This window comes from Rhea americana, unplaced genomic scaffold, assembly GCF_003343005.1.
Source record: "Rhea americana isolate MKP2758 unplaced genomic scaffold, rheAme1 scaffold_4, whole genome shotgun sequence".
Classification (NCBI taxonomy): Eukaryota; Metazoa; Chordata; class Aves; order Rheiformes; family Rheidae; genus Rhea; species Rhea americana.
The window spans coordinates 4,004,307-4,026,697 of NW_028186534.1; the positions used below are offsets into that span (position 1 = coordinate 4,004,307).

Here is a 22,391-nt window from a genome sequence, read left to right on the forward strand (position 1 = left end):
TTTTTTTAATCCTCATATTCTGCATGTTGCACATAGATAGCAAAAGTTAAGGTTAAAACATACATGTAGTTTCAATGCACTTGTGCATTGCAGAACTTAACATCTTAAGACCTGTAGGTTATGTGTAAACTGTGTCTAACTAATAATGTGCAGTGATCTGATGAGTGCAAGCAACAGTTGCCTGCTAAATATCTTCTATGCAAGTAACTTGAATTCTGAAGATCTCAAAGTGTCGTGTACCTTTTCACAGCGATTTCCTCACCGTTTACTAAAATGCCTCTTTTTCTGAGGGTGCAGTGCTACAGAATCTCAGGCTAATGTTGTGCAGGAGAGTCTAAAGAGGCTAAAACCTGACACAGGCGTTGCGTTTGATTAGATCTTGTACTGAGCACTTGGAACAGAAGAGGGGGAAACATGAGTCAAGACTTTATCCTATATGCGTTTGTAAGATAGCATTTCTGCCAGCATAACACTTCCCAGCCCTCCCTGGGTGTTGTCCGATACTCAGGAACGTGCTGTCTACGTGATCCCTGGGGCAGGCCTAAGCTGGCAGTTTAGTCCTGACCCATGAAGATGTGACGTGCCAAAGCCACTGTGGGCGGCGGGGAAGCTTGGCCGCCCGAGTGCCCAACCAGACCCCCCCCTGTGAGGCCTGAGAGGCTCAGAACAGAGAGGGCTCCAGCTGCTGAGCGTCTGCTCGTTGCTTTGGGTGATCAGGTCCCGGCTGGTCTGCGTCTGAGCAATTCATTCAGCGTATGAAGGYCTCTGTGAAGGGAGCACGTAGAAAGCTGCATCTGAAGCCAAGTTTACAATTGTTGGCCTTATACATCACGTATAAGGGAAAGAGGTGGAATTACCTTATTAACTTGCAGGACYTGCTCCTGTATTGTCTTCTCACCTGTGCATAGTAACCTTCTACCAGATCCAGGTGTTGTCAGGCTGTTAATAGGACCGTTAGTATTYGAATCAGAGTTTGCCAAGATAAACATCTGGAAAACCTTTGGAAATCTGCCATTTCTCAAGGAGGGGATGTGACTCTCAAGCCCCCTGGAAGCCAGCCATGCAAAAAAGAGGTCACTGGGAAGAAGGAGCTCTTGCCAGCGCACCAGAAGCTTTAGGTCGCTATTGGGCTGTAGGCAGATTTGGTGGAGATGCGGCTGATTCTAATGTTTTAAAATGTACTTAAATCGGTGTATGAGGAAACTGGCTTGCCTATGACTTGTGTCTTGCGGCTGCCTGAGTTAGGTGTCTAAATAAAGCCTAGATCTGGAGCGACGCTTTTTTGTGGAATCCCGCGTAGATTTTTGGTGTTTAGTAAGAAGTGAATTCAGGTTACGGTTCAGCCCAGTCTCTGGCTGCATCACTCTCGTTCTGCTCCGCCAAATGCCCGTGTTCAGGAAAGCTGCGGGAGGCTGATCTCTCAAGGAATTCTCCTTCTATGAAGTTGATTGAAACCTGGGAGGGGTTCAGTGCTCCTTGGGTAGGGACAGGCAGATACAGTAACACTATGATACATTTCCTTAGGTATCCAAGCTAAATATATATGTGTGTGTGTGTGTCTGTTTCTATTACCAGGAAAGGGCTTGGAGCCCCTTACGGGGCCARGATGAGATATCTAAAGAAGAAAGTGATTTGGGTTTTGGAAGGCTCTGCATTAAGGAACTCAGCACTTTACAACATGAGTTAGAAGCAAACATGTAATTATTTGACTTCCACCTTTRAATTTAATCTCCACTGGTAGGAACACTGCATTTCGTCCATTTTTGTCTTTTGATTCGGAGTGCTTGATCCCATCAAATCTTACCGTAGGGAAAAAAAAAATCTTGCTGTTAATGCAGAATCTTACAAYTAACAAAGGATTCAGGACCAAACTTATGCTGTGAGATACCAATACCCTTCTATACACACGTGTGTGTGGCGGGGAGAACTCGCTTTCAAGCAAAGCATCTTAAAACCAGCTCATTGTTTTTGATGCTGCAGTTTGGTTTCTAGGGAGCTGAAAGGAAATAGTGGTGTAAATTAACTGCGTGCGGAAGCGATTAGCCCACTAAGTGATCACGAGACTGCAAGAAAGGGGAAAAGAAAGGAGGAAGCGCGCTTTAAGGCAGCTGGGAAGGGAGGCAGCCCGGGGGCTCGCGGCCGTGCCGAGCGCGATGCAGCGTGGCTCCTCCAGAGACCTGCAGGCGCTTTACGGGAAAAGCGGAGTTATCTCCGTGTGATGGAGACTGACAGAATAACTTGTCACGGGTCACGTAACACACCAGGAATGGAGCAGGGCCTCAAATCCCAGTTTTCTGGTCCGGCATCTAGACACCTACAGCCCAGGCTGCCCCCGTAGCGGTGCTATGGCAAGGCTGAATTTCACCCAAGAGTTAATGCTGTGTCTTTTGCTTTCTCTCCATTCTCTTCTCCCTTTCTTTTCCAGCAGAAGCCATCAGGCAGTATTGCAATGGTCCTTCACCTGGTGACGCGGCTGCCACCRCCGAGCACGGGCTTTCCTGGCCGATCTGTCTTGCGTGTGGCTCTGTGCACTGGTTGAACGCGTCTGGCCTTGGTGCTAYGTCTCCTCGCGTGTCCGTCGCCACGGTGGCAGGGCACAGCAGAGGATTGCAAGCCAGCGATCCTATTTGAGTTGGGTGCATTATTTACCTTCCTAGCTGATGGTAGGRGAGCTCAGAGCGGGCTCTCGCCGGCGGGGCTGCGTGCGCCCCGGGAGCCGAAGGATGTGTCTGTGATGGGCCCGGGCACCAGCCCGTCCTGCCCGCGAGCCCCTGCCAGGAGCCATGGGGTGCTGCCAGGGTGAAACGTAGGGTGCCACCGCCCCGTCCGCCGGGCTTGGGAGCTTGGGCTGCCACGGCGAGAGACGGACGGGGCTGGCRAGGCAGGCAGCCTCCTCCGAAATAGTCTTCACGTGAGAAGACGGTCTGCTTTTTTTACAGTGCTTTGGGTGCAGGGCTGCACTCCTGCAACGCATCCTGCTTGTGAGCGACGTGGCCACGTTGGCTGGCAGCTCCGTGTCCTCCCTGTCCCGCGTCACGTCTCGCCCGGGGCCTGTCCGTCGCTGGGAAGGGTACGCACGCCTTACAAAAGAGACGGAGAGCGTCGGCGCTCCCTTGAGCCAGCCCTGGCCGCGCTCCCACGGGACGGCGGCGGGGAGGCGAATGTCTTTCCAGGCTGGAGCATCTCTCCCAGGCAGGGAGGGAAATGAGTTACGGAGCCGGGCGGAAAGATGCTGCGCAGCCACCGCTGTCCCCACCCCGGGGCTTTACTGCTTCGCCTTCAGCCTCCTGCCCCAGACAAAACTGATAGTCCAGTTGCAAGCACTTTTTTTTTTCCATGCAAAGATTATCTCCATATGCAACTCTAGAGACTAATTCAACGTCATCTTTTCTGAGCCCTTTGCAGCTCTGGAGCCGGTTTGCCGGGGCTGGCCTGGAGCGGAGCCCTGTCACTGCTGTCCTCGTGGCCCTCCCCTCTGCTGTGTCACTTCGCTGTTCCTACAGTGATAAAACAAAAAGCACGTTTCAGATGGGGGAGGTGTATTTTTTGCCATAAAAATGCACGTTGTAATGTTCTAATTTTAAAGAAAAATGGAAAGAGGGCAAAACTCCATGGGAGAATTTCTAAGCCAAACTTTCTAAGCCAAAATTTCTGGGCTGCGCGCTGGGCTGGGGCAGGAGAGCGCTGGGGGGAGGGAGAGCGGGCTGGCTGCCGCCCCCGCCAGCCGGGCGCGCTCGGGCAAATCAAACTCCTGGAAAGAGGCGCTTTGTCGCCAAAGTCTTCGCTGAAGTTGGTGCAACTCTGACTCGGGTGGAAAAAGTAAAGGTGACCTGTGCTGTCCTAGCTCCTGCTTGTATATTTTAATATCAAAACCTTTGATACATTTTTGTTTTTAATTGCAGAATGTTTTGATGATCACGAGGGCGGTAAGGGTCAGATATGCGGCTGCGCTCAGAGCGTGTCCGCGGGGCCGAGCGGCTTGGTTCAGCCCTGTTCTCGATTGACCTTGCTGCRTTGGTACCGAGGAGTCTGTCTCTGCTCAAAGCTCGTGATTTGAAATCAGCCTGCTCTCACCCCAAGGGACACTTATGCTGTGAGGAAAAACCCTTTGGCTACAGAGCAAAGATCGAGCTTGCCCCGGCAGCGGGCTAGWCCGGCTGGGAAGCTGAGCGCCGCTGCCGGAGCCCGGGCGAGCTCGGGGGCCGAGCTACCAGAGTCCCTGCAGAGCTGGGAAAGCAGCAGAGCTCTTCCCACAGTGGGAAACTGAGTCAGGAAAACACGAAATGAGCTGGCCAAGGCTGCTCAAGGGGAATGCYGGCACTGGATCCCAGCAGCCCTGGTGCTGCGGGGGGTTTTCTGCCATGAAACCAGTTGTATTTGGCTGCAACGCCGCTGCCTGTGCCAGAGCTTGTGCCTGCCYGGCACCGTGGGGGCCGAGAGGAGGACGGTGCCTCCACGCGGTGCGGGGACCGTGCGTGTCCCCCGTGCCTTCCCCTTGGGCTTGCTCAGCCGCATCCCCTCCGTGGCACCAGCTGGGCTTTGCTGAGAGGGAGAGGAGGGCACTTCGCGCTGAGCTGGTCCCGGGTGCTGGCTCTTGCTGCGTGGCGAGGAAGGAGCCAGGTCGCCTCTGAGCCACGTGCTGGCTGCCCAGCAGCCCCCGTGCAGGTCACCCAGCCCCTCTCACCCCGTCCCTGCCCCTGTGCATGCTCCGAGGCTCTGCCCAGGTGCTGTTGGCTATGGCTTGGGAAGTGGCCGGGACCCTGGTGGTCCCTCGCAGCCAGGCCTCCTCCTGCCCTGGCTCTGGTGCCTGCTTGCCCCTGCACTGGTTTTGCATTTCTGGGTGCCTGCAGTGTTTCGGTGCTCTCCGTTAAGCCAGATGCGGTTGGCAGCTGTGGTTGTGTCCCACCCTAGAGAGGAACTATCACTTGTCCAACATGGGCTGAAACCAGGCAGCCTAAACCAGCCTAAAGGGACGGTCTGCCCAACAGATTGCATAGACGTGCCGTTGGGGTTTACCGGCRTGCCGAGGAGGCACCCGGATCTCTGCTGCTCAGAGACCTGCTCTGCCATGAGCCTTCTCCCTTCCCCCCTGGCTGGGAGGTGGCCTTGGCACCCGTTGGGAAGAAGGGAAGGAGATAGGTCTCGGTGGAGGGCAAATGTGGTGTTGAGCCTCCCTGTCCTGTGGGATGTTCCCAGAACGCCTCTCCYGGATGATTAACGCAGCAGCGAGAGCAGAGGGAGCCATCCACGTGCAGGGCATGGAGCATGGCTGCAGGTTGTCCCATGCTGCAAGGAGGCCTYGAGTGTCAGCCCTGTCGCACGTCACCCTGCTCGCCGGTCGTGGCTGTGGCACGAGGTGAAGCAGTGGATTCACTGGCTTGCCGTGGGGAAGGTGTAGGGAGGGAAGTGGGGACAGGATGCGTGTTCTTTCTAACGCTGTGGTTTATGGAGATGAGTTCTCACTGTTTTACAGAGAGGGATTTGGGAGCTCAGGAGGGTKAGAAGCTTGCTCAGATGCCTACACTGGAGGTGTGCAGCAGACCTCAGATGATGGTCCTTGGCTTCCAGCTCCTGCCTAAGATACCAGCCTGTGCAGCTCCCCCCCCACACACACTTTTTCCTAATAGAAATAGTTAAAACTATGCCAAGAAACAGAGCGCCGCTGCCTTGCTCTGGCAGATGGCTCCCCTTGGGCACCAGCACGCAGACACCTCCGCRCAGCCTGAACCCTTGTTGCTTTTAGTGGACTCAGCAGGGAAACCGAGGCCCGCGGCGCGGAGGGGCTGCTAGCCGGGGCAGCAGGTGCTGCGGGGCGCGGGCRCGTCTTGTCTTTCCTGGCCCCCGGCGCTGTAAGCCAACACCTCGCGGACGGGGCCAAAGCGGCTTGCAACGAAACCTGAGGCTTGGGAGATTATGGCGCAGAAGTGGCCCGGGAGACTGTAAAATATGCACTCCCGCCGTCGCCAAAGAAGGAACGGGATTCGATCCCGGGGCGCGGGGTCATCCCTGGTCTCAGGAGCCGCGTCTGAGCGGGGGAAGCCGTGCCTTGGAGCCTGGCTGCCTCCTTCTTGCTGCGGGGTGCTGGGGGGGGGTGCTGTCAGCCCTGGGGAACACCGCCACCGGGAAGGGCGCGCATCCCCAAACGTCACCCCRTCCCGGTGAATCGCTGCCGGGAGCGGAGCCCCGCTTCTGTTTGCGGTGAATTGCCGGTTGCAGAGGCAACCGCATCTACGGCGCGTGAAACCCCGGGCGGGCAGGGGCTGGGGGACGCCGCGGTCCCCGGGCTGGGGCACGCCGCGGCCTCTGCACCCTCCTACTCGTCGTGCGTGCGGCCGCTGAGCTGGGTCAGGGAAGGGGCGGAGGGCTGCGACGGGTGCGGAGCTGGGGGACCCTTCCCCGAGCCGCCACTCTCCCGGCTCCGTGCTGCTGCGCCGAGGCTGGGCCGGGGCGAGAGCCCGTCCCGGCAGGCCTGCGAGCGGGGAGCTGCAGGGCGGGCTGGAAGGGACCGTCACCGAGCCAAGGAGAGCTGCGGCGCGTCGGCTCGCGCGGCGCCGCTGCTGCCCGCGCAGCGCAGCCCGGCCTCGGCCCCACCGCGGCTGCCTCCTGCTTCCGGCCGGCCTGGTGCAAATCTGGACCGCGTCCGCCAGGGTTGCTTTGGGTTTGCACTGGGGCAGCTTTCTGGTGAGCTAAAGGAGACCTGTCGCCTACTCTGGCTTGCACCGTGGGACTGCGGTTTTGCAAACAGGTAAGTAAGAGTGCAGTTTGGGCTTCTCTCTTCCAGGGAAGGCAAAGGTGGAGCTGTCTCATCTAAAGCTGGCATGGCAGCGTAGCGCGTTTTCATTTGCTGGACTCAGGCATGTGGGAAAGAAAAAGATGTCTTCTAACGGGTCCCTCCTCTTTCCACCAGGAACATACCAGGGCCAGTTCACCAACGGCATGCGGCACGGCTACGGYGTGCGGCAGAGCGTGCCCTACGGCATGGCCTCGGTGGTCCGCTCCCCTCTGCGCACCTCGCTCTCCTCCCTGCGCAGCGAGCACAGCAACGGCACCCTGCCCCAGCAGGACTCGCCGGCCGCCAACCCCGAGAGCCTCGCCGTGTCGCCCACCATCACCCGCGGCGGCTTCGCCCTCAGCCTCTACGCGGACGCCGAGGCCGGCAAGCCCAAGAAAGGGGGCCTCTTCCGCCGGGGCTCCCTGCTGGGGAAGCTGAGGAAGTCCGAGTCCAAGTCATCCCTGGCCAGCCAGAAGAGCCGCGTGAGCTTCCTCAAGAGCGAGAGCGGCATCAGCTCGGCCGCCAGCGACGCCACCTCCACCGTCAGCCTGGGCGAGGGCGCCGAAGGCGAGGACTTCCCCCCCTTCGAGTCCGACATCGACGCCACCACCACGGAGACCTACATGGGCGAGTGGAAGAACGACAAGCGCTCGGGCTTCGGCATCAGCGAGAGGTCCAGCGGCCTCAAGTACGAGGGCGAGTGGCTGGACAACCTGCGGCACGGCTACGGCTGCACCACGCTGCCCGACGGCAAGAAGGAGGAGGGCAAGTACCGCCACAACGTCCTCGTCAAGGGCATGAAGAAGCGCGTGATCCCCCTCAAGAGCGCCAAGATCCGGCAGAAGGTGGACCGGAGCGTGGAGGGGGCGCAGAGGGCCGCCGCCATCGCCCGGCAGAAGTCGGAGATCGCGGCTTCCAGGTAGGTGCGCCGGGCCGGGAGCCCTTTCCCTCCCGGGTTTTGCTCAGCAGCGACGGTGATTTTTCCTGCTCCGGAGCCCGGGCCGTCCAGGCTGGAGGCGCCCGACGCCGGTTCGGGGAGGACGGGACGCCGCGTGCTCGCTCTCCGGGGTCCAGCCGGCTCGCCGGGATGTGCGGAGCAATGCCCCCGCCCCGTTCCTGTGCCACGGCCCCGGTTTTGGGGGTGCAGGGGTGTTTTTGCTCTTGCGGGCTGGCGCGGCGGGAGGCGCTGCGAGCGGGGGCTTCTCGCTGCGATCCCCCTGCCCCGCTCCTTTTTACGGCYGTTTTAACCTGACTTCGTCTCCGAGCAAGCCTAGGAGATTCCTGCACCCAGGAAGGTGCCCCGCTGCCCCCCCCGTCTCTGCCCCCTCCGCGGAGCGCGTGGAGGAGCCCCGGCTGCGCCCTGCCGACAGCCGTTTCGGCTCCGGGCGGTGCGGGAACGTGCTTGTTTTCGGCAAGGCTCCGTTGCCTCAGAGACCGGCAGAGAGAAGCCGCAAGCTCTCGAGCGAGCGCCGCGCAGGGACAGCTAGGATAAAAATACCAGCGCGGCGTGGCGCGGGCGGTGGCGAGGGGCCGAGCAGGCTCGGCCCGACACCGGCTCTCGCGGCGCCCCGGAGAGGCGCGCGCCCGCGCTGCTCCCCGGCCATAAATAACGAGGCTAGAGCTCCAAGAGCTGCTCCCTGACAACTTAGTAGGTTTATATAAGCCTCCTTTTATTGTGCACTATTTACACGTTGGATCAAACACAGTTCTGCAGTGTTTTCCATCAGGGGCTGGAATGCGCCCGCTGCCCTCGCGGGGGACTGCAGCCCTCACGAGCGCGGCTTGGAAACGATTTCCTATTAAGGAAACCTCGGCGCTGGAGGAAATAAGGCATTACAGCCGTTTTCCTCAGGGGAGTCCTCCCCCTGCAGAGCTCGCTGAGGCTGGGGAGGCGGACGCAGCCCTCCCCGGCCACAAGCTGCCTCTGAGCGCACTCCCCTCGGTCTCCGCGGGGGGTTTGCGTGCGGCTGGGCACAGCGATCGCTGCTGCTCCTAGAGGGTGGCCGGTGGCTGCGGAGCAGCAGCGTCTCRGTTTCCCTCTTAGGACGTCCCTAAAAAGCATTTTGTAGGACAAAGTTGGTGCTGCCCAGATATCCCAGGCCCCAGAGCTCTGAATGCAGCTAGCACCGGACCTGCTGCGAAGCGGCGAACTGTCTTTGCTTTATTTAAACTTCAATTCACTCTTTCAGTTAGCATTTCTTCTTGGAATACGCTGCGCTGTGCAGAGCTGCTGCTGCTTCCTGCTGCCTTTTAAAACTTAGATTCACGTGCTGCTTCCTTCTTTCAGCTCAACTTTGCAGTTAAGAGTAGATATATTAAATATCGCTTAGAAAGGCTCCCTAGATGTAACCCAGCTCCGTCACCAGTTTTATCTTTGGCCTTGGCCCCTGCCTCAATTTCCACACCCTTGGCAGTAAATAATTGTGAACAGATTTTGAAAATGAATCGCTAAGTTTCTAAAAGGGCCGTTCTACCATTAGCACCTTCCTGGCTCGTAACCACGAGGTGGAGTTGGCTAGCGTGGGTGTTCGCCTTACTCCTGCGGCTGCGGCATCCTTCGGYGGGAGCGGGCTGAACCCGCGTGCCCCAAGTGCTTCCCCTTGCACCCGTCCTTGCTTGGAGCCCCAGGAGCTTTGCAACGCAGCCTGGCTCCCGTCCTTCAGGCGTTGCCCTGATTACCGTGCATCCGTGATGGGTCTCATCCTTTTCCTGACACAAATCCCGTGGCAGCTACAGGATTCACCCCTGCTTTTGAAAGCCCCCCACCTTCTTGTCTCCAGCCAGAGCTGCCTGGAGTACCTCTGTGTTCCCCACTCAGCAGCCGTCCGTATCCCAAATGCTGTGTCCCAAAGCCTGCGGAGACCAGCTGCTTAAGCTGCCCATCCCGACATGTCCTTGCATGAATGCCGCTTATATTTCACCTCCGGGTTGGCTACCCAAGGCGGGACAAACTCATTTCRCGGTGGAGCTCATCCCAAGATCTAAGTGGATCTTTCGTGTGTGAGGACGAGGAACAACTGGCCTCACCTTAGTGGCAAGTGGGTTTCCCTGGGGCTTGCAGGTCTCCAAGTTAGGAGCTGAGACTTGTGGATTACCCCAGAAGCAATGTTAATGGCAAATTCCTGTTTCCATTAAGTCCCAGTGTGTGTAAACAGTGCCAAGATTTCAGAGGAGAGAAACTGGGTGCTTTGCCTCCCCCGATCCCTTGTGAGCCCTGGGCACTGCTTTGCTAACGGCAYGCAACCGCGATGCCGCTGTCAAAATCACCTCACCCAAAGACATGCCTTTGAGGCCACACGAGTCCTTCCTTTGGGGAAGGTATGACACATATCTCTATGTGTGACTATCGTTARGAACTAATTACTGTGGCCGAGCAACCAGACTGTGCAGAAGCATGACTAAATCCATGCACCATTGCCACTGTGGAGGAAAGTTTGATTTTCATGGCACTTGGGGGGGCCCCTGGCAGAGCAAACCTAATGTAACAGCCAGTCTTTCACTGTTTGGGAGTGCAGCATCCAGGAAAGACCAGAATTCACTCTTTTTGCACCATAAAAGGCTCTTTAAAGCAAAGAAACCTAGAGAAAAACAAGCCTGAGTGCTGGCAGCCGTGCAAACCCCTGCCAGTTGCACCTTAGGAATCTCAGGCATGCTACCAAAATATGAAGATACGCAAGGCTGCAGCGCTGATGTGCTTTCAAAGCCTGACGTGTATCTGGAGTGTGACAACAGATACGAACATGGTGGCAGACTGGGAACACACGTTCAGTGGCCACCAGGAACCTGTCTTCTTCCTCCTCTCACTGTGGGTGTCTCCAGTGCAAGGGTGCCCATGAGCCTGGGCTTTGGTTTGCAGGTCCTCCCCTCTGCATGCTCGGGTKGGGATTTTTGGCTGTAGCTCTGGACCCACGGATGGCCTCGTCCTCGGGGCTGTGCACCTCTGGCCTCGTCGGGTCCCTCCCAGGTCCCACCMAGGTGGAAACCCAGCTGCTTTCCCCGTTATACAACAGGGGTGGGCAGAGCTGGCATTGCCTCACCGCGGCCRGAGGAAAGAGCAATTTTTTTTTTCTTTTTCATGATTTCAGTGAAGACTGTTCGATGTGGGTTAGGGCTATCCCAGCCGTAGCCCGGGCCCCCGGGCGACCAGCTTCCCGTGCTGGGTGGTGCCACGCGCTCGCTGGGATGGGGTGTCTCGGCACAGCCTGGGGCACCCATGCGGACACGCGAGCAAAGCCCCGTTACCGCTGGCCAGGCAGAAACGTGGGGCACGTTGATCTGGAAAGCTGGGGGTCAGCTAAAGGGGTGAAGCTGAAGTATCTTAAATCCTCCCCAAGAGTGATGTTGTCCAGGAGAAACGTAGCCTGAAAGCGCTGCACGCGCCTCTGCCCCAGCAAACGGCGACCACGCTGCCGCGGCCGGGGGTGACCACGGGCAGACGGGGTTRACGGGTGTCCTGCCACGGCCGCTGGCTTTGCCCGAGCCCGTGCGCCCCGCCTGCCCTCATCCGGCCCCTGCTCGCCCTCTCCCCGAGGCCGGGCTGGAGTCGCTGGGAAAGCCGGCGGGGTCGTGGGATCCCAGCTGGGAAGTTCTTTTCCAGTCGCCGAAGCAGGGAGGTTGTCTTGAGGACAGACAGCTCGTCCGTCCCCGGACGACCGCGGGGAGGAAAGGAAATAGCCGCCGGGGAGAGGGACGTGGGCTGCGACGCCGCGCTGGGACCGCCGTGCGGCTCCAAGAGCGGCTTCGGCGTTCGCGCCCTGGCAGCCCAGCTTGCCGAGCGCCCGGCCCAGTTAGCAGTGTGGCTTTTACCCAGCTTCGGAGACGGATGCCGCAGTTGCTCCGCGGTCCGGGTGGCCRCGGGACTGCTGCTCTCGGTGCCGGGCTGGCCGGGCGCCTCGTGCGTGCCGCGGGGCTGGTGCAGGTCGTGGGCGCTGGGCGCCCTGGGGCCGGTCGGCAGAGCACCCGTGTGCTGCGCGGGGAAGGTGCCCCCCTCCCAAAACAGGCAGTGGGGCGTGCAAAGTGACCGGCTTTCATCTTCCAAAGTAAAAGAAAAGAGGCGGAGAGGGGAGGCGCAGGACTGGCTGCGTTTGAAGGGTGCCGGCCCGGGTCGGGGGGATGGACTCGGGTTTTGACACCTGTCTGCTCCGTAGCTGCATCGCAGACAGGAACAGATTTCCTTCTAACTAGTGGGCCTGGGGGGACAAAATCAGCAGTGCAAGTGTTGCAGTCCCAGCTAGGCTAGTGTCGGCTGGCATCTTCCWTCTGCGTCGACTTGTGCTTCCTCGTGACTTGGGCCAAAATCGGTGAAGGGACTTCGCGGTGCCCCCTGTAACACAGCAGTCTGGCCAGGCCCTCCGGTAGTTTGAAGTGTGCACCCTGTTAACAGTATCTAAAATGTATCTGTCAAACGTCATAGGACCAAAAGGAAATCAAAATATAAGCGGCAATAAAGAAATTGCTGCTATGCTTCACCTGGCTGTCTTCAGATGGCAGCGCTAAGGCCTCCGAGCAGCTGGACGCTTTGYGAGTGGAGAGCACAGCTAAAGATGAGCATGTTTTTGGATTATTTTCTTCTCAGCTGTACTTTCTACAGAGGTCGTACAACACTGTCACTTGAATAGATGTCTGTGAGAGTTTCTAAAGTGGATTTTAAAACGTTTGGCATTAATATCCCTTAATATAGGGTTTTACTTGTTTGAGCACATCCAAGCAATGGCTCAGGGTGAGTCTGGGGGTGCATTAGGATGTCGCAGAACTGCTGCGAGGGTTTGGCATGGGGAAAACCCTTTGCTGTGGCTTGTCCGGGGGTGGTCGACGCTGGCTGTCCTGGGGGCGGCCGCCCAGCTGCTGCCTCCGGTGTGGCGGCCCTGATGCCAGGATATCCAGACCTGGGGGGTTGGGGGCTCTGCTCAAACTCCGGAGGTCTGGCAATGACTGCGTGCTAGGATTTTTCAAATGTCCTTTTGCAGCCCRTTTTCCGCGTGCTTTTTGCCGAAGTGTGAGAGCTGGATGCGTCAGGAGCCCTGTGCGCTCGCGGAGCACTGGGGACGAGGCGGGAGAGCAGGACACCGCAGCCGCGCTGCAGCGGAGGCTCCGGGTGCTCGTGGCCAGGCCGGCTCCCCGGGGCGTCTAATCCTTCCCTGCTATCGCAGCTCCRTGATTCCTTCACGCTGGGGTTGGATAGCACATGACGGATGGGTGTGCAAYGAGGAGAAGCGCACGCGTGTGGCAGGCGGGGGTATAAAGTGATCCTGGTTATAGGGCAGAATCGTGTCCTTGCCCCGTGCRGGACACTGGCTGCAGTTCACCTTCCAGCAGGAGCCCCCAGGGCTGGGGGCAGCATTTCTGCAGCCATATGATCGATCATCAAAGATGCCACAGCCATGCTCACGGGGGTCCCCTAGCTCGTGGTGCCAGCGATGTGTCACGGGGCAAGAGCAAAGGGGGATCCTCGGCCCTTGCTAACGCAGCAGCCAGCGCTCCCCTGCCAAGCACGGGCCCAGCCTGCGAGGGCCTCCCGGAGCACCTGCGCCGTGGGCTCTGTCCTGGCAGCTATCATCCACCCTGGCAGGAGCTGAAGGGCAGGAAAGGACTACCCCGGCTTTGCAAAAATCGCCCCCACGTCCATACGGAGYGGCAGGACAGTGCGGCACCCCAGGAGGCGGCCAGCCCCGGCGGGAGCCCTGCGGAGCGCCGTGCCGCCAGACCCAGCCGGGGCGACTGGGGAGCCGGGCGCGGGGCTGTCCGGAGCTGCCAGGCGGCCCCTGAGCCGAACAGCGTGACCGAACGTCTCGCTGCTGCTGCGCGGCGAGAGCCAGCGYGCACGTGCGCAGGGAGAAGAGGGCGCCCGCGCCGCCGGCTGGGTGCCAGCGCGCCAGGGCAGGGCGCCGCGCCTGGGCACGCTCCTCGCTCCTCTGAAGGCTTGGTGTGTTTGCAAAGCCGGTAAATCTTGTTGAATTAATCCTCAATTAATATAAATTTACTTGCTGGTATTTGTTTTCACACTAAGTGAAGTCCAGAGGGGCTGTGCCCTGGAGCGCCGTGCTCCCCTGCACGCCCGCACTCGTGCCAGAAACGCTCGTTCCCCTCCCGTGCAACAAAATGAATGAAGATCTTTTCTCATGTGCATCTGCTGAGCACAAGTGACCTGCTCTGCCTGGCTTACCGTGACAAATTGAGATGAAGGATGAAAGCCAGAAGGCAGGCCTTCGCTCCCCCTTTCCCGCGCGCCGSCGTCGGGCGCGCTGGCCGTCGGAGCCGCCCCCGCTCGCCCAGGCCGCTGCGCTCCCGCGTGCACGCGGATGTCTCCTCTGCGCCTGGCGTCACAGGYGTCACGGCGCGTTTCGGTTGGGAGGAGTGTCTCTACGCGAGCCTCCCGGACACCCTAACGGAGACTTCAGTGCAGCAACTTGGTGTCACCCGTACCCGGAGATGGGGACACCCAGCTCCAGACCAGACCTAGGGCCTGGTCACTGCAGCTTTGTTATCGCGATTTAAAGGGCCCTTTGGGGCTTGTTTTTGCTATTTTAGCAAACAGCACCTTGCTGGGAATCTCAAGAAACAGTTCTTGTGCTCTCAAGCTGACAAAGGCACCTTTTAGTAACCCATCCAAATAAAAAAGGAGCTGAAAYAACAGATCTGTTTCCTAAAGAGAAAAATAAATGCAGGAATACTTTGTTATCTTTCAGGATTCCCCAGAGCACCAGTATCAGCTCTTCAGACACAGTCCCCTGTTTCCAATCACTGCCCACCCGTCAGCCGGTTTGTATCCCCGCGCTCTGCCCTGGTGTCTCTGTTAGTGGCAGCAGAGGGGCCGGAGGYGCCGGGATGAAGGGCGCGAGGAGGCGTCGGAGGCTTCGGTGTCGGAGACGCGATGAGAGGCTGCGGGGAGCCGGGGCTGCTCCGCTCCCAGGCCCCTGCCGTGCCTGTGCCGCTCGGTCCCCGCTGTGTCCCTAAGCGCGCCGGGGGCTGAGGCTCTGTATTTCCCTCGCTTGAACTGGTGGGTGCACGACRAAGGTGGCAATAGTTCCTAAGCAATAGGAGCTATTGGCCTCTGTAGGTCTAAATGCCATTAGCGGTCTGGTCCGTGGTGGCCTTCAGGGGCTGCCGCTCTCGCTCGGGGCCTGAGCGTGCCAGGGCGGTGCACGCCGCGGGCTCTGGGGCAGAGCGCAGCGCAGCGGCTGTGCACCGGCTGGTTTGTGCCTGGTTTTGGAGGAGGAAGGCGCCCCTTCAAAAACCCTGGCTGTGCACCTGGCTTGCCACCGCAGCAAACTCGCCTCGGCTACACCTGCTCCGCACGCGGCCAAGGGCACAGCCTCCAAGAGGCCGTTTCTGGCTCGCCCTTGCCGCGGACGTGCAGGCAGAGCCATCCTCGCTGCCGCCRAGCCGCCTCGCCGTTCCCCAGCGCCTTCTCGCTGCTGGAGTCTGGCAGGGGCAAGACTGGGGGATTTGGGTGAGCAGCTCGTTGCCCTCGTCCATGCGCAGGGCGCGGGGACAGGTAGCAGAGGTGGCACCAGCAAGCCCAGCAGAGCCGCGCGACTCGTCCGACGGCTCCACGGCATCGCTCCTGCCGGACAAGGACGTGGGCGCGGGGGCTCTAAATGCACGACGTGTTAGACCCCTTTTCAGCTCTTTCCCAGAACTGCCTCGTCTCCAGCCCAAGCTGGCCGGCGCTCTTGTGGAGCTGGAGCACTAACTGACACATTTTTGATCTTGAGCRTTTGTTGTGCCAAGATGCGCTTTGACTTCAGAGGAGAGTGCACAGAGCTTTATCTCTTTTCCACTCGCCTTGCATGAATTTYCTTAGACTCGTTCATGCCCTATTAGGGTAAGAGGGAGCATGCACTTCCAGAAGCTCCGAGGAGAAAGCATCTGTTGGACYGCAGACTGCTTTCTCCGTGGCTTCCTGGGTCTCTCGGTTTGAACCAAGCACAGCRGAGGCTCCTGCTACTCTAATGAGAGGCAGAGTCAGGAGAGCAGCACTTCAGTCCCAGAGATGGATATGCCCCGGCCGGCCCCACGCAGAAAGTGGAACTGATGGCCTGTTAAGTATGACCTAGTGGGAAATCCTTATCTCAACAGCTTAACAACACAAAAAAGGGAAGAATGAAGTGTGACTTTAATCCACAAAAATGACTATGGAAAATGGTAGCTTCTTGCTCAGTTGATTTGCTCCTGTACAGGGCAGGGGGGAGTTGACTCCCATCCAAATGCCATGGTCTAAAATCATCTGTTTCAACCAGGCTTTGCACAGAGATTATTGTCATTTCAGTGGCGCGTGAAATAGGCTTATCTTTAAAAATAAAATATACTTAAAACGTCCAATTGAATATAAAATTTCTGAGATACAGAAACCCCCTCCGCCCGGGTCAAGGGGGGTTGGTGCATTTTTTCAACTTACCCTGGTACCGAGCCAGAGCCCTTTGGCCTCCCGACTATGAGCTTTTCTGGTTTTGCTTCTGTAAGGCCTGCTGAGCTTTTGCAGAGAGGGACCTGGCAGCTCATCGCTCCTGCGTGTCCTCAGTAGCTCRCGGCGCAGACGTGCTGAAGATGCTGGTGCTGCAGGCCTGGGCAGTGGTCTGGGAGCTGTCTCAGCTCACTGCATGGTTGTCGTAATTGTTACTTCTGGGCTTCAAATCGGTGAATTGCAGCTCGAGAGCCTCATAGGACTGGTAGAAAATTTCCTCTGCCTTTAATTTTGTTGAGTGATTGGGCTTCTGACCAAATGTAATATTTTAAGAAACCAGCCTGGTTTCATTTCCTCAAAAAACTCCAGGTGTCCAGTTTTGGCTGGGGAAAAAAAGTCGCAAAGCAGCTACTGTATTTCCTCGCTTTTTTCAGCCTATTGAGTTTTAGGATGGATCGCTGAACTCTGAAAAACATTTGAGTTAGAGGCTGCTAAAACTTTTATAGGAAAAAGCAATGTCATGGAGAAAACCCTTTCTRACACATTTTGGAGCTAACCAGCATGTTGGCAATCAGGTAAAAACATGCTTGAACCAAGAGTGGCCGCACAGGAGCTCCTGGGTCAGCCTGGGCTCCTGTGAAATGAATGAATGCTGCTGCCTTGCTGTTTTCTTGGAATTAATCCCCCCTGCCCTGGGCAAGGAGTAGCCTAAACCAGTTCAGTGCTGGTACGTGCGGGCAGGCACAGATATGCTGGGCGGCTAAAGGCYGGCAGACCCTGACTGCGCGTAAAGAAGCCCTGATGCTTTTATCCGGGGGGTAAGCAGGCTGCTTTGGTCTTACTGCAGCAGCTAATTAAATAAGGGTCTCCAGAGCATTAGCTGATCCCCTTTCGTTGTGTTGTGCTATAAACTGAAATAAATCAGCGGCATGTGCGCGTAGTCCCAAGACTGTGCAGCTCCTGCAGCTACGGAAGAGGGGCTCACTCGCTGCTCCGGGCTCGTGTCCCGCGGTCATGGCAAGCCACGTCCCGCTCCCTGCTCTCAGGCAGGGCCAGGCTCAGAAGTCAGGGGCAGGAGGGAGTCCTCTGTAAGCTACAAATCCCCCCTTTTCCTCGCAGCTATCTCTGCTGATGGTCTCCTGAGGTCCTTCTCAGCCGGGCTGACGTCTCTCCCAGCCTGGCGGGTGGCTCCAGCCTCTCCGCACGGCCGTGATAGCAGGAGGAGCAAAAGCAGAGCGTGGAGCTGCATTTCCGAGAGCCCTYGGCCGCCGGGCCGGAGCCCGGGGGCTGCGGGGGGCCACGCGCCCCGGCCCCGTGTGTCGGCAGGCCCCGGCTTGCACCGCCCCRTTTTGAGCTGGCTCTGGGCAGCTGCCGGCTGGAATCCGAGGTCTCCGCGGCGGGCTGCGGGCGAAGGAGCCGAGCAGCTGCCGCCCGCCCCGTCGCTGCGGGGCCCTGCCGCAGCCGCTCGCCTCCCCGCGCCGCTCGGCTCGTGGAGCGAGCACGATGAGCCGCCCGGAGCTAAAGCAGCGAGTCTCCCCGCGCGGGAGGGGGGTCCTCGGGTAGTCGTCCGATTGAGGACAGCTGCGGATCTGCTGGCTGTGAGATTAATGTCAGTGTAACTGTGCCGTGGGGACATATCCTCTGCTGAGAGATGCAAGTGGCTTTGAGCTATTTAGAGCTGAGGATAACATTTCGGTATTTTAAAAATTCACCAAGTAATCATAAAGACTAAAGCTTGTTAGGCTGCAGTGCCAGGCCTGTGCTCCTGCAATGCTCCGCAGAAAAGGATGCTCTTCTCCCAAACGAATGGCCTGTGCAGTGCCYTTTACGCTGAAAGGAAGGAGAAAAGGTCCTATACCAGCTAAGGGTATTTACAGAGGTGCCATCACTTTTAAGTAAGTGCTGATACACTGAGTGAAAATCCTATGGTATTTCTTGAGCTGTTTGCGTGGCAGAGGTGACTGGAAGGCACAGCAGTTCCACAAGGTCAGGATGGTTTATGTTTTCTGGTGATATGGGGGTGTTTCCTTTAGGAGGAGGTTCGTGTTGATTTATGTTGTAACTCTTCATGTAGATCAGACCCTGCAGGTGCAAAGTGCTTAATGCAACGAGCAAAGACTGCCCAGGGATGGCAGAGTCCAAACTGGATGGACACCATGTGCACAAATAGCAGAACAAAAAGACTGAGTGGATGGTGAAGCAGATGCTGTTGGGGCAGGAAGCTCTTGGGACAGGATAGACAGATGGGTTTGACCATGGGACAAGCGAGGGACTGAGAAGGGATGCAGTGCCGTGGACCAGCTACAGGCAAATGAGGGGAGCAAGTGATAGAGGTTTGCAAGTATCTACTTGAGTCGGGAGGCTGACATGAGGGCAACGCGAAAGGGAGATGGACTGGGGCAGAGCAGGAGGAGAAGACTGCCCCAAGGATAGAGGCAACAGGAATACAAATATGGTGTTGAAAAGACAGAAACCAGGTCAGATGCTGGTGTGTCCTTTCCCTCCGCAATGTGACTGCATAAGTGACCACATTAACATCAGCAAAAGCACTTCTGCATCTTTCCTTGTATCCCTGAGTATTATAAATGCTCCTGCCAAGACAAATTATTCTCTTAAATTTCTTTGGAAGGGCAAAACACCACAAACCTGATTTTGGAAACACATTATATTTGCTTGTGTTCCTGTGCTGCATTATTGCTATGCCCAGAGCAGAGCACATATCGATCGCTGCTGAGCAGGGTTATGCAGTGAGAGGGACCTCTCGCAAACCACTGGCTCGCTGGCACGGGCACTTTTCCACGTCGGACGTGGCAGCAATCGTGCAGCAGTTCTGCCYTCCTTTTTGCACGTTGCTTCCTCAGAAACCTGTGACCAGTCTGTACTGGAGAAGGCAGGACAGTGCTGGATGCATCTGTCTTTCCTTTTATATGTGCCTGGGAAATAGCTTGGGCAGAGAGCTGAGCTCTTCCCCTATTTCTAGCTACAAGGTCATCTCTGCACCTGTAGGCGCCCCAGCCCTGTCTGGTATTTGCAGTATTCTCTATTAATTCCAGTCTCATTTACAGTCTAATCCAATGTGGATGTGCAAAACCACATAAACTGTCCAAAGAGACGGGCTTGCGGGCTTGGCTTTGGGTCTCACCTGTTAGCGGCCCTGCTCAGCTGTGGCTCGTGTATCCACATGGGATTTTAGTAGCAGTYGGAGGAATGATCTGGGCAGTGTTTCTGGGAGATGGCCAGGAAGGACGGCAGCGGTGCTCTGTCCGCATGCTAACAGGAAAACAATTAGRGTGTCAGAGCTGTGCCAGAGGAGCAAAGGACGCTGCAGATGTGTTCAACCCTCCCTCTCCCACCCACGCGGCTGCAGCTCGCCCCGTCGCTGCCCGGGGAGGCAGCGGCCCCAGAGCCGTCACCGCGAAGCGGCTCGTCCTGCAGGAGGAAGACGCAGCTGCGGGGTCCGAGGGCCGGGACGGTGGGCTGCGTGCGTTGCGGACGCGCCGCTTCCCCATCTCGGCGGGGGGCTGGCGCGCCTCCCTCCAAAACGTTCAGCAGATAACCGGGCTGCCGAGGGAGCTAGTCAAGGACGAAATCAGGAAGCTTCCTTCTCCTGGCCCTTGGCCTCATTTGGGGCAGGGGTTGATATTTGTCTATTTGCACTTGCTGCCTTCCGCTGGATGTGTTTAACGTTCGTGGTTAATTTTCCTTCACTGCTTTGCAAAAAGGCTTTTGAATCCTGCTGCTGGGTGCTATAAAAGTCCTTGTCCTCTTGCAGCTTCAGCCTTCCCTCCTCCCTCCTCAGACTTTCTCTTCTGCTTGTTTTTGCACCGGTTATTTCCTGCTAAGGGCTGACAGCACATGTAGCGGTAAATGAACAAATGTGGCCCCGATTCAATACCTGAAAAGCGTTGAATTTATTTACGCAGAATTTATATGAAAAGCTGGCATATTTCGATTTGCAAAAGCTGATTCTATTTTTCTGAACAGATCTCGCCTAAGAAGAAATTTTTCCTCCTATGTATTTCATGTCTAAGGTTCAAAAATCACCTTACTGCCTCCCTCAAAGCTGTCTGAGCCTCCTTTTCACCCCCATGCCCTGCAGCCCCGTGGCCGTGGCCGGGGAGAGGCTCTGCTGCTGCCTGTCGTGGGTGCTGGGCTCCCCCCGGGCGGCTGGTATTTCTCTACCTCTTTGCAGCTGAGGCCAAGTTTTTTCTCTGCGTTGGGCTCCCAGGCACTGCCAGCYATGCAAATAAATAATAAATCTAGAAAGGCTCTATAAAAGTTGGATGTTATTATGGCCGGGTCCTTCTTGCAGGCTTTGCTTCCTCACCGTGTGCCTAACTCCTGAGCAGAGCTTTGGGGTGGCCACGAGCAGCAGCGCAACGCCTCCTCGAGCCAGACGCTGGTCACCCGGCGGCCGCTGCAGGAAATGACCCGAGCGTCAGCGGGACCAGGGCAGGGCGTCAGCATCGCTGCCGAGGGACTTGAGCCTGCCTTGAGCTCCTGGCCCAAGGCCGCGGGGAGGAGGGCTCGGGGCAGCCCGCGTGGGGCCGCGGAGGTGCCTGCTCCGACGCTGCCGCTGTGTCGGTCTTGGCTCCCCTAGAACAAGTTGCTTCTGGAGGGCTTTGCAGGCAGCGGGACAAGAGCAGAGCTCAGGGATGTCACGCGGGGCAGAGCAGACCTGGGCAAAACCGCAGTAGCTCACGTTTCCAGAGCAGGGGGGATCCCGAAGCCAGACGCCGTCTGATTTGCAGTCGCAGCTCTGCGGTGGGTGCGGGGGGCTGAGACTCAGGCCTGACCGCACTGCGTCCGAGGACCAGCTCCCAGCCCTTCCCACCTTGCCAGCTGGACGGCGTCTGCCCCCGCCCTCGCGCCGAGCCCCGTCCTCCCTCACTCCCTTGGAGAGGGCGGTAGGCTCTCCGCCAGCTCCTGCCTCGCACGGGGCCRGCTCGGGAGCTTCCTCGCGGCCTCCCTGGCCTCGCGCCCGGCTCTGCCGCGGCGGCGCATCGCGGAGCCCGCTGCGCTTTCGGCTCGCAGCCGCCGGCACCTCGGCTCATCCGAGCSAGGCAGCTCACGAGGACCCGCAGCGTTGTTGCAGCAGCCCCGGCCCTGGTCTCGCTGGCATTGCTGCCTCTTTGCCTGCAGGAGGTGCGTTACTTAAGCCAGATAAGATCTACCAGCTTTTCCGGGAGAAAGGAAACCTCCAGCTCCCAGAAAGGGGCTTCCAGGAGATCAGCGCCCTCAGGAGCTGCCATGTCACAGSGAGCGCCCTCGGACAGCTCCTCTGCTTTGTTCCCATCACTGGGCGATGGCAGAGCTGGCCAGGAGCTCTCTGCACCCTTGTTTGGCGACACATTAGCMTGGGTCCTGCTAGTGGAGAGGGGCAGTCGCCAGCACTGTGGCGGCTCCCAGACTCCATTTCTAGAAGTCCTCTTTGGGAAAGGATGCCTCAGCTTGGCKGAGCTGCTGCTTCCCTCCCAGCAGGAGCTTGGTGGCTAGTAGTCTGGGTGGGAAGTGCCCAGTAAGCAAACATTCAGCAAGTGGTCGAGGGGGAGGATTTTATCTCCATACGATGAATCTCCTACACCGAGGCTGACAGGAYGGGTCTCTCCCCAGAGACCTGCCTCTGTCCCCTGGGCACATGCGGGAAGTTGCTTTCCCCCAGTCGGGCCGTGGCTTCCCCATCCATGGAACAGGGAGACCTTGGACAAGCTTGCGAGGGCGTTTTGCTTGGAGGCCGGTGTCAGGCGGGCTGTTCCCCGTGCCGGGGGCTTCGAGGGAGCCCCAGCCCACGGGCTCATCAGGGGCTCCACCGCCACGTGCCAAGTCCACTCTGATATCGCTGGCATAGTAAGCACAGAAACATCCCCCTTGGTCCCTGCCAGATTATAGTGGAATTAATCATGCTGATTATATACTACCAAAAAAGGAGGTTCTTGCTCTGTTCCGAGCTGCCCYGGACCTCCTGCTCGCAAGCTGTTAAAATTGCTGTTTTCTGCCTCATCACTTAACCTCTCTGGGTGTTTCAGGAGCTGTAATAATTTTGGATGAAAAGACCAAGAATGACAGCAATCCTAGCCAGCTTGGCTTGCCGAGAAAGAGGGGAGATAACGCGCCAGCGTGGGCAGAGAGGTGAATCATGTCTCTGGCAGACCAGGAGAGCGTCCTAGAGTGAGACAGGCTGAAACAGAGCAGCTCCGCTCCCTCTTCCATGTCACA

General features: G+C 57.9%; 1 protein-coding gene across 1 annotated transcript in view; it reads left to right on the forward strand.

Annotated features, from left to right (window-relative positions):
• JPH2 (junctophilin 2) overlaps positions 1–22,391 on the forward strand; it is a 36,606-nt gene that overhangs the window by 1,954 nt on the left and 12,261 nt on the right. Inside the window, exon 2 of the mRNA XM_085313992.1 lies at positions 6,908–7,691. Coding sequence (XP_085170118.1) covers positions 6,908–7,691 — 784 coding nt within the window. The remainder of the gene's footprint in view (positions 1–6,907; positions 7,692–22,391) is intronic.